The following is a 16,034-nucleotide window of genomic DNA, read 5'->3' as shown; positions in this document are numbered from 1 at the left end:
AAAGAGGAAACTTCACAAAAATGAGGGGATTGGTAAAAAGAAAGCTGAAAAACAAAGTCCAGAGGGTCACATCACTCAAAAATGCTTGGAAGTTGTTTAAAAACACTATATTAGAAGCTCAACTGGAGTGCATACCGCAGATCAGAAAAGGTACCGCCAGGGCCAAGAAGATGCCAGCATGGTTAACGAGCAAAGTCAAGGAAGCTCTTAGAGGCAAAAAGTCTTCCTTCAAAAAATGGAAGTCTTGTCCAAATGAAGAAAATAAAAAAGAACACAAACTCTGGCAAAAGAAATGCAAGAAGACAATAAGGGATGCTAAAAAAGAATTTGAGGAGCACATTGCTAAGAACATAAAAACCAACAACAAAAAATTCTATAAATACATTCAAAGCAGGAGACCATCTAGGGAGACAATTGGACCTTTGGATGATAAGGGAGTCAAAGGTGTACTAAAGAACGATAAGGAGATTGCAGAGAAGCTAAATGAATTCTTTGCATCTGTCTTCACAGTGGAAGATATAGGGCAGATCCCTGAACCTGAACTAACATTTGCAGGAAGGGATTCTGAGGAACTGAGACAAATAGTGGTAACGAGAGAGGAAGTTCTAAGCTTAATGGACAATATAAAAACTGACAAATCACCGGGCCCGGATGGCATCCACCCGAGAGTTCTCAAAGAACTCAAAGGTGAAATTGCTGATCTGCTAACTAAAATATGTAACTTGTCCCTTGGGTCCTCCTCCATGCCTGAGGACTGGAAAGTGGCAAATGTAACGCCAATCTTCAAAAAGGGATCCAGAGGGGATCCCGGAAATTACAGGCCAGTTAGCTTAACTTCTGTCCCTGGAAAACTGGTAGAAAGTATTATTAAAGCTAGATTAACTAAGCACATAGAAGAACAAGCCTTGCTGAAGCACAGCCAGCATGGCTTCTGCAAGGGAAAGTCCTGTCTCAGTAACCTATTAGAATTCTTTGAGAGTGTCAACAAGCATATAGATAGAGGTGATCCAGTGGACATAGTGTACTTAGACTTTCAAAAAGCGTTTGACAAGGTACCTCACCAAAGGCTTCTGAGGAAGCTTAGCAGTCATGGAATAAGAGGAGAGGTCCTCTTGTGGATAAGGAATTGGTTAAGAAGCAGAAAGCAGAGAGTAGGAATAAACGGACAGTTCTCCCAATGGAGGGCTGTAGAAAGTGGAGTCCCTCAAGGATCGGTATTGGGACCTGTACTTTTCAACTTGTTCATTAATGACCTAGAATTAGGAGTGAGCAGTGAAGTGGCCAAGTTTGCTGATGACACTAAATTGTTCAGGGTTGTTAAAACAAAAAGGGATTGCGAAGAGCTCCAAAAAGACCTCTCCAAACTGAGTGAATGGGCAGAAAAATGGCAAATGCAATTCAATATAAACAAGTGTAAAATTATGCACATTGGAGCAAAAAATCTGAATTTCACATATACGCTCATGGGGTCTGAACTGGCGGTGACCGACCAGGAGAGAGACCTCGGGGTTGTAGTGGACAGCACGATGAAAATGTCGACCCAGTGTGCGGCAGCTGTGAAAAAGGCAAATTCCATGCTAGCGATAATTAGGAAAGGTATTGAAAATAAAACAGCCGATATCATAATGCCGTTGTATAAATCTATGGTGCGGCCGCATTTGGAATACTGTGTACAGTTCTGGTCGCCTCATCTCAAAAAGGATATTAGAGAGTTGGAAAAGGTTCAGAAGAGGGCAACCAGAATGATCAAGGGGATGGAGCGACTCCCTTACGAGGAAAGGTTGCAGCATTTGGGGCTTTTTAGTTTAGAGAAAAAGTGGGTCAGAGGAGACATGATAGAAGTGTATAAAATTATGCATGGCATTGAGAAAGTGGATAGAGAAAAGTTCTTCTCCCTCTCTCATAATACTAGAACTCGTGGACATTCAAAGAAGCTGAATGTTGGAAGATTCAGGACAGACAAAAGGAAGTACTTCTTTACTCAGCGCATAGTTAAACTATGGAATTTGCTCCCACAAGATGCGGTAATGGCCACCAGCTTGGACAGCTTTAAAAGAAGATTAGACAAATTCATGGAGGACAGGGCTATCAATGGCTACTAGCCATGATGGCTGTGCTCTGCCACCGTAGTCAGAGGCAGCATGCTTCTGAAAACCAGTTGCCGGAAGCCTCAGGAGGGGAGAGTGTTCTTGCACTCGGGTCCTGCTTGCGGGCTTCCCCCAGGCACCTGGTTGGCCACTGTGAGAACAGGATGCTGGACTAGATGGGCCACTGGCCTGATCCAGCAGGCTCTTCTTATGTTCTTATGTTTAAGTTCCTCCAAATTATCCTTGGCTATTTTTTCCCCAGCATTCAGAATGTTACAAGCTTCTGCAGTGAAGGATAAAATATACTTAAAAAAGACTTAAGAAAACATTAAAACCACACATGCACACACACAGTGGAATAGCTTAATGTATTTTTCCACCTTTCAGCTTAAAGGCTCAACGAGTCTAATGAGGGGGAGTGTGAAGCTAAGGTCTGCTTCCATGACCCACCATATGCATGGCCCTAGATTTGGATCAAAGAGGCAATATAGTTGCCTTTTCTTTCCACAAAATAGGGCTCTTCATAGAACAGAGCCACCCCCAACACATCAACCCAAATAATCTGAACCCAGCCAAATGAATGAGCCACTTCCCATAGTCTGGTGGAATACTGCAGTGTTGATTTGAAAATATACATTTCCCTACAGCATCTGAAAGGATATTTTCACAATAACATGTTATGAATGTGCACATTGTTTCACCCCCCCCCTCAAATTATCATTTTCAGACTCTGTGAATGGGCCATACTGTAAATTTCCAAGAAACTGACACAGTATTATGTCAGGCAAATGTGTATAATGCTCAGGCTGACTCTACCATTATACAAGTTGGTCTACACCAGCAATCTGTATGAAGTGGTGAAAAAAGGATCAAACATCCCGTGAGCTTTCTGTTCAAGGTTTCACAGGTGGCTGGGTCACCTGAGTGTGAACAGACCCTCAGGTTTAGATTTTAATTTTAAACAAAACATGGACACCTCATGATTATCCAACAGATTTTAGGCTTGGGAAATATTTATTGAAAATGTAGAATCTTGGGTTAGAAAACATATGCGGATTTTTAATAACAGCATGATGAACATTCATGTGAATTGATTCACATGCATGTACTTAGCTTAGTGATCTGCAGCTGAATGTTTGGACTCCCTTAATTGACGCATGCTGCATTTTAGATAAGAGAGGATATGAAAGCTATCTTTGGGTTCAGTCTGTGATGGCTCTTGCCATCAAATAAAAGGGCCAGTGTACACATTTCTTACATGTTAGAGATGCTTCAAAGGTGTGGGGGTCATTACATGACTTTCCTACATCTGGAAACTTTCCACACCAGGCAGAAGAACCAAACTGGGCAAATAATTGTGTAAGACTGACAAGACACAAATGCCCTGCTGAGACTTTAAGCATATTGCAATGTAGCACAAGTCAGCCACTAAACAAAAAAACAATAGTTCATCTTACAAAACTCCATAAGGGAGAAAGCAAGTTAAAGGGAAGGGAGAAGACCACAATGTACCGCAACAATGTTGTTGTTGTTGTTATGTGCCTTCAAGTCGATTACGACTTATGGCGACTCTATGAATCAGCGACCTCCAACAGCATCTGTCATGAACCATCCTGTTCAGATCTTGTAAGTTCAGGTCTGTGGCTTCCTTTATGGAATCAATCCATCTCTTGTTTGGCCTTCCTCTTTTTCTACTCCCTGCTGTTTTCCCCAGCATTATTGTCTTTTCTAGTGAATCATGTCTTCTCATGATGTGTCCCAAGTATGATAACCTCAGTTTCATCATTTTAGCTTCTAGTGATAGTTCTGGTTTAATTTGTTCTAGATTCAAAGGTTTACTCACAAGGAGAAGTTTGTTGAGTAATTTAGCGAGCACACAGGCATACCCAATAAATGGAACAGGCTGCAGGGTCCCCACATGGGCACCTGCAGTCTGTGTGCTGAACTGGGCTACAACAGGCTTGCCTACCCAGTGGAACAGACCCAAGGTCTCTCGCAGAGAGGCGTTAAGGTCTGCACTCCAAGCCAGGCTACAACACGTCTTTTATAGGAAAAATCCTGGCAAGGCACAGAAGATGGCGGAATGCAATCTTACATCAAATCAGCACATTTTGACAGGATACGTGATTAATTATACTACATCAACCTAGGCATCAGAGCTGCTACTATCTTACTTTCTTGGAAGTATCCCTGTCCCTTGATCTGGGGTGTCAAGGCACTTGATGGATCATCCTATCTACGTGAGAGGACACTGGTCTGGTGCCATAGCACATCTTGACCTCTCTATGCTACTCTTTCCATGGCACATGCCTCACTGTTCATCAGCACGTGCAGCCCATCCTTGGTACATGCAGCTCATTAGAGCTAACTGGACCAGTGCCAATGCTACTGTCCTTGGAGATGCATCAAACGGTCCTTTCCCTTCCCACCAGCCTCCTATCACATGTGCTACCATTTCTCAGGACGTGCAGCTCGTTAGTGGCTATCTAGATGAGCTTCAAAGAGGTGTCCTTGAGGCTGCATCAAAAGACCATCTCTCAGCCCACTAGCCTCTCATAGATAAGACCCAGCTGAGGGACATTGACTGTTCTGTGACCTAATCTCTAACAAGCTAGGTCTCTGGCAGGTGTCCAAAGCTACAGAAAACAGCCTTATAAGCGTTCATAACCTCTTAAAGGCACTTATACATACAAATAGTCATACATACGCATTGCAGTGATTACATGGAAGCCCCATGGATTACACCCACAGAGCTCCAGGTGCTCATCTTGCTGCACTCCAAGGAGCCTCAACAGCCTGCCTTAAATACATTTAAGAGGGAAGAGGGCCTCTCACCAGGCTAGATGATCTACAGCTAGCTCCCACTTATCCAGAGGAGACCAGCAGCAGCAGCAGCAAAAAGAAAAATGCTGGGAAGGGCAATGATGGTTAAGTCCTCCTCCCCAGTCTCCTGAAAGCTCCAACTGCTGATGCAGGTGTTATTCTCTTTCCCACTTCCTTGCTCAACTCTACATACTTCTCAAGACTTAGATTAATTGAACCAGATCCCTTGGAAAACCTAAGCATGTGTGCTTCTGCATCCTGTCTCTCCGTTGTGGGAGAGGGAAGTGACTAGAGGTCGTAGTGACCATGGTGCACTCTCAAAAATCCAAAATGTGCCCACAGTTCTAAAAAGGCAATCTGGCCTACACTTTCCTATCGAGACCAGCATCGTATTTTGACAACCATCGTCCTAAGGCACAGACCTCAAAATCTGTTAGTAAGGAAATACTAATTAAGCTTACATTGGTAATTTTTCACTCTGGTGCTATTCTCAGAAGTCATTCCTCCTGTATCTTAATTTGTTTGTGACATGTGAACAGCTTATGACTTCTGAGCAAGATTTCTATTCACCACATATCAGTCCTGATCCACCAAGTAATATCAAAGCTGTTTCACACGTTACATAGAGGCAAAGCCACTGAGTATACACTCAACAAGAAGCTGCAGCCAGCCATGGAACTGGACAAATGTGCCAGTAAGGTTCACATATTAGCAACATTCAAGTGTTTAGAGGTGTACCTAAAGCAGGGTAGCCAACATGGTATCCTGCATATGTTGTTGGACTCCCAACATTTGGCATGTCCAATGATCAAGGATGATGGGAGTTATAGTTCAATAACATCTGGAGGTGGTTGGTTACCCCAACTTTAAAGCAGAGTACCAACTACTCTCTGCCCATGATCTCCACTGCTTAGGATGAGGATGTGGGCATCTGAGAGTCTCATACATCGAACCTCTACCTCTATTCAGCTAAAACAGAACATTCTGCAGCATAAAAACTACCGGTAATGGGAATATTTCACAAATTGCTCACCAGTGTTTAGATTTTCTGCTAGATGTAACAGATCTGAGATGGGTGGAAGCATTTGAATCTCATCCACCAGGCAAAACATTTCTGTCCAAATGGAACCTCTCATATGCTTACATGGCTGGCTTTCCCTGGCTGTTGATGCATTTTTACTGTGTTAAGAGACTGTGATTCAGGTTTCTACAAAGGGACCTTGGTGAAAGGTTGCCGTTTGCATAACCACTTCACACATTCAAATAGCTTTTTGCAGATGCACGGGGGATGTGTGTCAGACTGATAGCTCATCGTTTATGTTGCGTCACATTCCTCAAATTAAATTTCTGCTATCATTTGTTTTTCTTCACGGTTCTGTGAAATCCTATGTTTAGGAGGGAGCACTCTCAGGGCCTAAATGCAGGACGAGTCTAGACTTTTGAAAGAGCCTGTGGTGTTTTTCCCCTGACCTGTTTGAGTGGGTGGGTGGCTAGTGTTCAAGTGCACATGCCAGCAGGGCAGGCACTTTTCCCATTTGTTCTTTCCTTATATGACCTCGTCTGGGCTGGGCTGCGTGCAGCAGACTGAAAAGCATTAGGAATCAAGACCTGTGAGACAGATCAATGGTCAGGACCAAAGGGCAAATCAGAAGGCTAGACCAGTAGAACAAGCCAGGAGTCAGGACCAAAGAACTCAGATAGGGCTTGTTGCTGTGAAAGGATGCCATTCATACTTTTTCCTGTGCAGAAAGATTGCATGGTGAACCTGGGTGGGCAGAAGGTTCCAGAGATAAGCCGGCATTTGCAGTTCAGTGGTTCACCACATGGGGCAGCAGGAAGTACCCTTTTAGTTGGTTTGCATTACCCAGGCCACATCTGCGTGTACATTTAAAGCACCATTATACCACTTTAACAGTCATTGCTTCCCCCAAAGAATCTCCTCACAGAGCTACAATTTCCTGAGTGGTTTCACAACCAGTCTCTCTTTCCAGGGAAACTCTGGGAACTGTAGCTCTGAGAGAGGAAGAGGGGTCTCCTAACAACTCTCAGCACTCTTAACAACCTACAGTTCCCAGGATTCTTGTGGGGAAGCCATAACTGTTACACCGGTATAATAGTCCTTTAAATGTATGGTGCTGATGATGAGGCCTTAGTGGGGTAGATGTCCACAGTGTTCATTTTCAGTTTTCGCATGTTGCTTCTGGCGCACTTGGGTATTTTGTCTGTCTTGGAACACTGGCAAATGCCAAACCGTGTGACCGTCTTGAGCTGGCCCTGGAACATCCCACCCCCACCCCCTAAATCTTTCTCCCAATGAAGAAGAAAATTATTCAGATAGAAAACCCACATTGCTAACTGATTTTATTTATGCTGAGCCTGTACTCCCAAACATTAAAGCTCGTCCCAAAAGATACTCACAAGGGAGTAATTTCAGTGGAACTTAATCTTGGGTCAACATAATTGGGATCACTCTGCATTTTTCTTTAATGTTTCTGGTGAGGGGTTCAGAAACACTTGGGTATTTGCCTGATTACAGCAGACTCAGATTCCCCCCCCCAATTTTATTTTATTTTGCCATAAGACTTGCTCAATTAGTCTCTTAAGTCCATTGCAGTATAATTTGATTAAAATGACTCTAGGTCTTTCCCCCCCTTTACCTACACATCATGACTGAAATCTAAAAGTGGTCTCAAATTTTCCTTGATCGTCTTCCAAGTCTAATATAATAAACTAATCTGTTCCTCTAAAAAGGTTACTAACTGTCTATCTTCTGTTCCTTCAGGGGCACCTCTTAAGAAGGATATTGTTAAATATATTCTCCTCTTAATAAGAAGTGAATGCACGTAAGGCGCCAACTCTTTTTTCTCCTTCTTCTTCTTATGGAATTCCCAAATTACTTGCAATTCATAATTAACCTATAGAATACATTGCCAAAATATTCTGTGAAGTCTACAAACACAAGCAGATTTAGAAAGAGATGAGAGGATAGGGCCAGGCTAAGTTCTTTTGCCACTTGAGACAAACTGCCCTTTCTTGAGATGTCTGTTCCTGCTGCCTTGGAGAGGGGTCATAGCTCAGTGACAGAGCATCTTCTCTGCACACCAAAGGTCCCAACTTCTCTAGGTAGGGCAGGAGAAGACTCCTGTCTGACATCTTGAAGAGCTGCTAAATGGTTTACAAGTATAAAATCAGTTATAAAATCCAAACTTAATTAAAATACACAACAACACAACAGGTGTGTCATCAAGAGCCAGCAGGATGCCAGTAGCAATGGGGCCTCTCATATTTCGGCAGGGAAGCATTTCTCAACACTGGTGCCACCAGCGGAAAGGCCCACCTCCATGTTACCAGAAGCCAGCATAGGACCCAGGAAGACAGGAAATTGTGTTTCCACTTTCCTGGTGTGCTCTGTACAAAATGGGGTGGGTTACAAGTTGGGCTGAATCTAGGGTGTTTTTCTAAGTATGACCAGTAAGTTATGGAACCTTCCCCATAATAGTGAGTATAGATATTCCCATCATGCCCTTCTTTGAGCATTTCACAAGGCCGTCCAGGATCAAAGGACAAGGAGACAGTTAGGCTTTTGGTGACCCAGCAATATAAATCTTAAGTTCTACATACTAGTGATAAATCAGTTAATAGGGGAGAAAAGATGTCCATATGTATAACCTGCCGCATTCACATTTTTTGCCCACTTTTTTTTAACAGTTTGAATTTCCTTCTTTCTTATGCAGCCTCTCAAATTGACATTTTGCAGAGCTTGTAACTATCCGGAGCATTAACTGGATTTTCACATTTTTAGCACATTAATGATGGGGAATATAGGACCGGCATATATTAGCCCTAAAGGGGAAGCTATTCTGGGTACATATTAAATTTTCCTGTCCTGTGACAAGCACTGAAAAGAAAAAGCTTGGTGCATAGAAAAGGGAAAAAGTAGTTGAGAAATAGCAATTTACGTTTTTAAGCAGTCTCTGCCTAATATTGTTTTCCTCCCATGAATGGTGCCATGCAAGCTGTTGAATTGTAAGGTCAATTTATTGTCCATTCAGAGAAAAAGAAATCGCTGTTATTAATTATTCTGCTGATAAGCAGGGTGATATGTGTGCTGTGATTCCATGGGAGCACAAAATGTGATAGGAAAGCTGGATCCAGTTTCCTGAATACCTCTGCTCTCTTTCTTCACTTACCCTGTTTTTAAAGGCAAGTTTCTAGCCCTTGTGGCTGTGGAGATATGCTTGAACGAGTACATGTGGGCAAATGTCTGATGTGGAACCTCAGATAGTTGGCTACATAAGATCTCTAGTGGTTGGAGGCAGAGGTTAGGGTCTTGCGTCGCTCAGCCATGACTAGCCAAACCAGAACAAGTGATGCAAAATTGTAAATGTTGCAGAATGTTATGGAAAATAAAACCGTGTTGCATTTGAGGAGTCGTCTCTGTTGGTGGTTCTCTTAGGGCTCAGATGGAAGTCTCGTAAGGATTAGAAGCACGGCATTCAGTGTTGTGGGGCCAAACCTGTGGAATTCCCTCCTAACTGAGATTAGACAGGCACTCCCCTTGCTGCATTTCAGGCATATGACAAATGACTTTCTTATTCCAGCAGGCATTTTAAGGTAGTGTTCGGTATTATGATGACTTTTTGTTGTTTTATTCTCTGCATGTTTTTTTATGTATACTGCTTAGAAATGCTAATGATTGTGGCATATTAAAGCCTTAGAAATATTTTCTCAGTTTGTAGAGCTTATGGAGGTTGCAGAATTCCACTTTTCCACTGTGCTGAATTTAGATTAATTTTTATTATAGTGCAGAGTACTTACTGCCCTACTTGTGAGCCTGATAGCACAGCGTTATGCCTGCCAAAAAAAAGCCCACAGACACTTGTGTTCACCCAACCCCTTTTCAGTGTTTTAGTGGCAGGATTGCCAAGTTTTTTTTACTGGGCCTCGCTGCTGTGCCTCTAACAGCAATTAGATGTGCAAGTGTTAGAAGATAGTGATGCTTCTCTCCAGACCAGGAAAATGTCACTTGCTGATTTCTGCAGGTTAGGATGCTATTAAAGGAACAGGAACAGATATAGACACTTTTTGGGTTAGTTAGCAGCTACAATTAGGCCCTTCTGCACTATACTTTTAAAGAAGTATCATACAACTTTAAACAGTCTTGGCTTTCCCCAAACAATCCTAGTTTGGGGAAGGGCTGATGAGAGCTGTTAGGAGATCCCTATTCCCCTCGACACCTCACACAGCAACTCTCAGAGTGGTTTAACAATCAATCCTTCTTCCCAGGGAACTCTGGGAATTGTAGCCCTGTGAGGGGAATAGGAGTCTCCTAACAACTCTCAGTGTCCTTAACAAACTAACAAATTGTTTAAAGTTGTATCACTGAATGTATAGTGCAGATGTGGCCTTAGTCATAGAAGACTACCTATAGCCCTTTCCATACACACTGTATAGATTTGGTTAGTTGGGGACTTCAGTGGAATTTCAGCCACCTAACTGTGCAGGCTTGCAGCTTTTAAATTGTTGTAACATTTTGTGTAAATGTAATGGAGAAGGTTCATTTATAAGTTAATATAAAAAGCAAGTAGGGTAAAAAATGGGGAGGTGGAGGGAGAAGGGGGATGAAATGAGGTACACACATTCCTTTTTATTTTTTAATCCATCTTTTCAAACACGATTAAAATAGTTCTTTCTTGGTCTGTTATCTTTCGTAGTTTTAAAATAACAAAGAGTTTTTAGTTGGGTCTTCATGGAGGCAATCTTCATTCCAAGGAGCCTTTTCTCATGCAAGATATACATTTCATTTCATTTATCATTTCATATCTCATGCAAGATATACATGCTATGTTTCAGCATATGGGACTTCCTAATGATGGAGCCTGTAATTGAAAATTCGTTTACCTGTCTTTGCAGCCTCTGAGAATAAAGATAAAAGTAGATAAAAGTAGATAAAAGTATATATATATAGTAGATATATCTAAAACAGAAATTCAGTGCCTGCAGGCTATGATTAAATTAGATTATTAGAGATGGGGAATTTTTGTGCAGGATTTTTTTTGTCGTAGCACCTATTGGCAGAATGCAGAATCCCCTGGAGAAACAAGGTGCATCTGTGCATTTGGGGGTGGGGGAGAGAGAAGGAGATTCAGTCTTGATCCTTTTTGTCTCCAAACTGGCAGGCTGGCAAGTTGAGAGCCATTGTCAGGTTTGCCAAAAGCACAATTAGCTAATAACTGGCTTGAAACTGTTAGGGATTTGATGTGTGTTTTTGGTAAATGGTTCTGAAATGATTGATGGAATTGGAAAGAAAACAGTAGGGTCTAGCTGAATGCTTTAATTTTGAGGAACGGGGGTCATCGGTCCATTATGTTTAATTGCCAACATTTCTTGCTATGCTTCTCCAAACCAGTCTTGCATCAAAACATACAGATACATTTAGAATTGCTCATTTTCCCTCCCTTCCCAAGCTCATTTGTCCCTTGCTGGCCCCCCAGTTACACCATGCAACTCATTCTAGCCATTTTTCATCCTTTCCTGGTTGGCTAAGGGGAAATTGTATCGGTGCCTGAACATTCTTGGTAGGCTGTACTGGGTGTCAAGCCTCTTTCTACAATGACAATAAATTGATGCCTTCTTGGATCAGTTTTTGCATCAACATAACCGGAATGGAAAGCATAGACCACTTAACGGTGTGCATTAAATTAATTTATTAATCACATATTACAAACATGGATTGTAAAAGAATGATCATGATCAGATGTTAGCTGGAGCCATTACCCCCATTCCAAGTTCATGGCAAAAATATTGCAATAGCTTCCGTTGATCTCAGAAATGAGTCTTTAGATCATTTTCCAAACAGCAAATTATTTTTGTTATGCCACTTAGTCGGTAGAGACTCTGTATGTTTTTTGTGTGTGATATTAAGTTACAATGTTAATCATGGCCTGCTCCCAAGGGTAGTTTACAGTGTGAAAGCAAAACCCCAAGATGGGGAAAATATACAGTACAGTAGAACCTTACTATAACGTGGCTCGCTGTACCACGGATTCAGATATACCGTGGGTATGACGATGTCTCTGAGTACAATACCGTATACAGTACTGCAGTTTTCATTATAACACGGAACCCCTACAACGCAGGTGCATCCTTTGTCCCCTGCCTCCCCGCATTATAAAAAGGTTCTGCTGTATTTGCAATGCTTTACATGTTTTAAAAAGAACAACAGGAGAAATTCTAAGCAGAGAGTGTTCAGCATTAATATTCCCTTTTAGTAGGGACAGATGGGGCAGTCTGTATCTTGCTCACATCAGTTTTGCAAGTCTTCATTCATTCCACATTATATTTCTTTTTATCTACGTGAAAATTCATATTGAAATTCATTGGGCTGTATCCAACATAGTGCTAAGTCAGGCTCATGTCAGCACAAGCATTACTGGTAGCACAATGGGACTTCACTGCCTCCTCTCCCCATACACATACATTTGTTCTAGGGGCTACCCAAACCTTCTGGAGCAGGTTTGGGGAGGGTGTAGAGGGAGGCGAGGGGGAAAAGTGTGTGTGTTGATGGGACGAGTTAGTTGAATGCCGCCCATACTTAAATATTCTATTCTATACAGATTTCTGAACTGATTTTATCCTAAAGTACCTACATTTTTGCATTTGGTACATTGTCTCAACTGTGAACAAATTCAAAGAAATGTGAAATCCAAAGCATTGCATACCAATCCATCTACTAGTCCAGGAGGTGCATATTAGGTCTATGTTTGCTTAAAAATGTGGACCACACCAAATTCTTTTCCATCCTTACACTATTCCTTTCTCCTTGACCCTTCCTTTAGATTTGCCTTTGTTAGGTATCCTCAAGATGTCGCTCGTATCGAGATGCTCATGTTTCTTTTTCTTTTATTAATGTATTTGCAAATTTAACAAAGAAAGAAAAGAGAATAAAATAAAATAAAAAGCTTATTAAACAACAATAATAATAAAATAAAGAAAAATAATAATATGTAAATACTACTAATAGTAACAATAAATCACCATCAGCTTACAATTAGGATACAGTAAACATCAGCACATGCATCTTTAGGTAAACATATAAGTTAATGTAAGCCTTCCAAATGTCCAGATAGGTATCTACACAAAATTGATGTCTGTATGGAATATGTTCAAGTGTAACCAGGACAATGAGGTCCTCAGACCATTGTGTGATAGGCAGTGGGTATTTATCCTTCCAGGTTCAAAGTATAAGTCTCTTAGCGACCACAAGGGCTCACAAAATCCACTTTTGTTGTCCTTTCTTTAGTTCCTATGCTACAGGAATAAAGTTTAAAAGTACATGAACATCTGCAAATATCAAGGATTTTGCCAATACAAAGTTGATAGAGACAACAACTTCAGACCCAAAGGAATACATCACTGCACAAGTCACATTATATGCCTCAACAAGGCATTTTCAGCATTACACCTCCAACATCTATCTATATGGGACAGTGCATTCCTATACAAACATTGTAGAGTCCCACAAAATCTTTCTTTATGCAGGATCAATCTCAATTTCAAATCTACGGAAACATTCCATATAGATTCTAAAGCAAATTTCCATTTTGTAGGCTGTATAATACATTCTAATTCCCTATTCCACAGCTGTCTTAAGTTCCTGAACTTCTACCGTACAGAGATCCACTGTGCAGTTATAAACAACAGTTGGGCGTTTAGCTTTCTTTGGTCATGTTTCTGATTTATTTGCCATTTCAAAGAATGATAATTGACTATTAACCCTAGTTGTCAAATTTCCTGAGCCCCAGGCTTCAAAATGGGAGATCGCAACAGAGATACTATTACATTGCCATAATGGGTATATTAAGGGATTGAAAGTTCCATGTCACTCTTACGTTGCGTGGAAGTCTTGGGTGGAAGTAGCCCAGTGACAGAGCATGCAGAAGGTCCCAGGTTCAGTGCCCAGCATTTTCTCTGCCTCTGTAGACAGTTAGTATAGACAGTACTAGATGGACTAAGGGTGTAACTGCATAAGGCAGCTTTCTATATTCCCACACCTGTAAACTTGGCCGTATTGCAGTTTTAATACAGATAAACAGTGCTCCGGTAGAGCAAGAGTCACTGTCTCTCAGCCTCACAGGGTTATTGTGAAGATAAAACAGGGAGGGGAAGAACTCTGTTTCTTGGAAGAAAGGTGGAATATAAATGTAGTGATAAGGTAAATAAAAAATACAGAAGAGAACTGTCCTCTGCAAAGTAGGGCAGCTGGCCACCCTACTGCTACATAAACCAGGCCCGTCCTCTCTACTTCTCCGTCTCCCTTGGTAGCGTCAGCTGGGTTATTGCAGTGTAGACCCTGCTGCAGACTCTTACCCATAAAAGACGCCCCCTTCCATTGTTTTTACACCAGAATAAATTGTTGGATGGGGGATTACTTCAGCTGGAAATCCCTGGCACGTGCTCTAGTTGTACCAATGTGGTTTGCATATTCCCATCCACTTTTCTTTTTGTGCCTTCTTTCTTTTCTTTCCTGGCTGGGACTCTCCCCTAATATGATGCCATCTTTACAGATGTGAGCTTGTCCAGGGCTGATCCTAACCAGATGTGCCGCACCAGATGTTCACTTTTTCATGCACAGTTACCCCCAGACTCATTGTTAATTTATTATTTTCATCTCCCTCTCTCTTTTTCCTGTTAGGTATGATTATCGTGAAATGCTGCACAATGCCACTTTCTGTCTGGTCCCCCGTGGCCGGAGGCTTGGATCCTTCAGGTTCCTGGAGGCCCTGCAGGTAAGATCAACCATCTGACTAAAGGCTTAGAGCCATTTAGCACTCTTGTCAGCTAGAATTCTCTGCTGTGTGATATCGAGGCAGGGGGAAGGCAGATTGGAGATTTCATTTCCCTAATGTTCTGTAATCCAGCACTCATATTTCAGGAGCAGTTGGCAGCTATTCCACAGGGGGCGCTCAGCACTGTGGACTTGTGCACAGATGGGGCTGCAGTGTTGCCTCCACAGAGAGGGCTTCCCCCAAATGAAAGCTGGGTTGATTTAGCCTAACAGGGTTTGTCCAATCAGGGAGCAGGTGGAGAATCTATATTCCTTGAGAAATGCTGACTTCACCCAGCCAGGAAGTTAGGAGGGAATAAATAATATGGCTTATTGTTTTAATTCAGCCAAGACAAAATTGCCTATAAATTCTGCTTGGGCTTTTCGCATTGCATACTAAATAAGTTTTAAGTGACAACATCAGTTAGATTGGATTTTGAACAGACAATCTGCAGGAACGCAGTCTACAGGAAAGAGCTTGTCCAGAGTTAAAATGGCACAAAATAACTGTTAAAAATTAAAGGGCATCTCTGCAGCAGAAGGCCAGGGGTTGGGAGGACTCTGTCTTGACACTGTAACATCTGTGATTGACCCCACATTGAACTACCAGGATTGTAGGGTCAGTTGTGAGCCAGGGGAAAAAAACCACTGGAGGAGAGTATAGAGCAAGACTGGTAAAGGGTGTGGCCTAGAGAGGGGCATGGCATGGGCAGAATCCCGAGGGCCAAGTACATAGGTCTGGAGGGCCACATTTAGCTCCTGAGGTTCCCCACCTCCACTATCATTTATTTTAAAGTTTCAGATATGTTACTTCCTTATCTGAAGGTATTCACCAATGTAAAGTGTGCAGATAGCAATTTAGCCTAATAGTTAAGGGAAGATTATTAACAGTGTAGCTGGTTCTGGAGTCTCCTTATTCAGAGTTTTCTTCAGTCATGAAGTTACATGGTGTTCTCAGTTCACTTTAGATTTGCATGTAGATTATCATCCAGAACCTCAGGCGTTACGTGCGTGTGGAAAGGGCTGCATGCAAAGCTGCCGCAGCCTCTGGTTTCACGAGGCTCCTTGGCACTGCCTCTTGACCGTGCATTGATCACAGTCTGAGCAGGGAAGCCTGTGTATGCCAGCTTCCACAGGAACTGCTCTAGAACTGCTTGGTCATTGGGGGGCAGAGTGGGAACCATATAGCATTGGGGCACAGGAATACAGGAAGCTGCCTTATACGGAGTCAGACCAATGGTCCATCTAGCTAAGTGTTCCTACTCTGACTGGCAGGAGTTTTCCCCCAGCCTTTACCT

General features: G+C 42.1%; 1 protein-coding gene across 1 annotated transcript in view; it reads left to right on the top strand.

Moving 5' to 3' along the window:
- The window catches only part of EXT1 (exostosin glycosyltransferase 1), a 326,984-nt gene that overhangs the window by 269,163 nt on the left and 41,787 nt on the right, over positions 1-16,034 (top strand). The window contains exon 2 of the mRNA XM_061605523.1: positions 14,605-14,698. Coding sequence (XP_061461507.1) covers positions 14,605-14,698 — 94 coding nt within the window. The remainder of the gene's footprint in view (positions 1-14,604; positions 14,699-16,034) is intronic.

The sequence above is a fragment of the Rhineura floridana genome, chromosome 1 (genome assembly GCF_030035675.1).
Source record: "Rhineura floridana isolate rRhiFlo1 chromosome 1, rRhiFlo1.hap2, whole genome shotgun sequence".
In the NCBI taxonomy this organism is placed as follows: domain Eukaryota; kingdom Metazoa; phylum Chordata; class Lepidosauria; order Squamata; family Rhineuridae; genus Rhineura; species Rhineura floridana.
This window is presented reverse-complemented; position numbering and strand designations above follow the sequence as displayed.